This window comes from Nothoprocta perdicaria, unplaced genomic scaffold (genome assembly GCF_003342845.1).
Source record: "Nothoprocta perdicaria isolate Ctin4 unplaced genomic scaffold, notPer1 scaffold_244, whole genome shotgun sequence".
NCBI lineage: Eukaryota > Metazoa > Chordata > Aves > Tinamiformes > Tinamidae > Nothoprocta > Nothoprocta perdicaria.
In genome coordinates, this window is record NW_020455471.1 from 211,197 (window position 1) to 212,681 (window position 1,485).

Consider the following 1,485-nt stretch of genomic DNA (forward strand, 5'->3'; position numbering starts at 1 on the left):
TCAGCAACCTGCAGTCCTGGCGCCAGCAGCGCAATTTGGCAGCGCTCGGAGGGCTCTGGGACAACAGGTAGGGGAGGGGAGAATATTTAAATAAAAAGACTGGCCTAATGGAAAAAACCATCAGCCGGCGTCCTGCCGCTGGGGCTGTTTTGCCAGGTGCTTTTCCTGCGTGCTCGGGCCTGTCCTTCTCTCATTCGACGGCTTTTCTGCATCACGCTGTGGGTGCCTGCTAGGAAGGCCGGCCCAGGGCGACCCTCTGCGCTTGGCACCCGCTGCTCCCAACTGCACGGCGGAGAGGAAGGGCCCYGCTCCCCTCCGGCACCCGCCTTGGCCCTCTGCTCCCCGAGACGTCACCCCGTCCCTGCCCAGCCGCAGGGCCGCCCTCGTGGCCCCGGGGAAATCTCGCGCCCTAGTTAGTTAGTGCCTGATGGCTCAGCACCTAGATTATCCCGTAATCCTTGCAGGGGGAGTTAATCTGCCGCGGGGTTACGTCAGCAGCGCCAGGCGCCCTCAGCCCGGCTACCATTACAGGGCAGCAGCGCCTAGAAAGCGCCGGGGGATGTTACCCCACGCGCTGAGCGGAGCTTAAATCCTCCTGGTTTGCTCAGGCCTGGCGCTCGGTGACTCCAGGGGCTGTGAGAGCTGGAGCAGGGAATCCTCTGTAGCGGTGCTGACTTTCGGCAGGATCCCATGGTGGTCCCTGGCAGCTGCCGGGAGCCGGCCGGGTGATCCCGGGCGCGCGCCCTGCTCCAGCGACACGCTTTGCATGGAAACACGCGGAGGAATCATGCGCGCTTCCCAGCTAGCGAATGCCTGGCAGCATCACGAGGGGAAAGAAGGAAGGAGGAAACAAAAAGCGCCGTTGAGAAAGGCTCCCCAGCCAAACAGGCAGCAAGCAAATCAAGGGAAGCTTTAGAAAAGAGTGGGAAAAAAAAAAAAAAAACAAACCCTATAGACAAAAGCAGGGGCAGCCAGACCTGCAGAGCAGGCGGGAAGCGAAGCAGGATTTACATGGGAGCAGAGGCGAGGCTGCAATCACTGCAGGGGCGGCGGCGGAGAGCCCTGCTCGGCACCAGCAGGCGCACCCCACATTCCGCACCCCGCGCCGGGCGCCGGAGCGGCTCCGGGGGCCGCCGGGGCGCACGGGAGAGGCCGAGCCCCGCTCGGCACCGAGGCGCCCCGTGCATTTTCCGCTGCCGGGCTGCTTGCTGCGCCCGGGGACTTTTCTCTTCTTTAAGGTCAAAACCACCTTGCAAACAGGAAAAGGTTGAGGCTCCCTTTTGCAACAGGTCCCTCCTTTCACCCGCTTATTTTGTAAGCCTGTCCTTAACGCCCCTTCCGCGGGCGCCTTTCCGTCCCGGCAGCGGGGTCCCCCCTCGCCCCGCTTGCCCAGCCGGCCGCCTCGCGGCCCCGTCCCCAAAAACATATAGAAATGGGTATAAAAGAGGCGCAATAGGCACAAAGGCCCGTTCGGAGCAGCGCCCG

General features: G+C 63.1%; 1 protein-coding gene across 1 annotated transcript in view; it reads left to right on the forward strand.

Moving 5' to 3' along the window:
- The window catches only part of LOC112947733 (extracellular serine/threonine protein kinase FAM20C-like), a 9,394-nt gene extending 9,323 nt beyond the window's left edge, over nt 1–71 (forward strand). The window contains exon 11 of the mRNA XM_026039871.1: nt 5–71. Within this exon, the coding sequence (XP_025895656.1) occupies nt 5–71 (67 nt within the window). The remainder of the gene's footprint in view (nt 1–4) is intronic.
- Nucleotides 72–1,485: the final 1,414 nt, after the last annotated feature.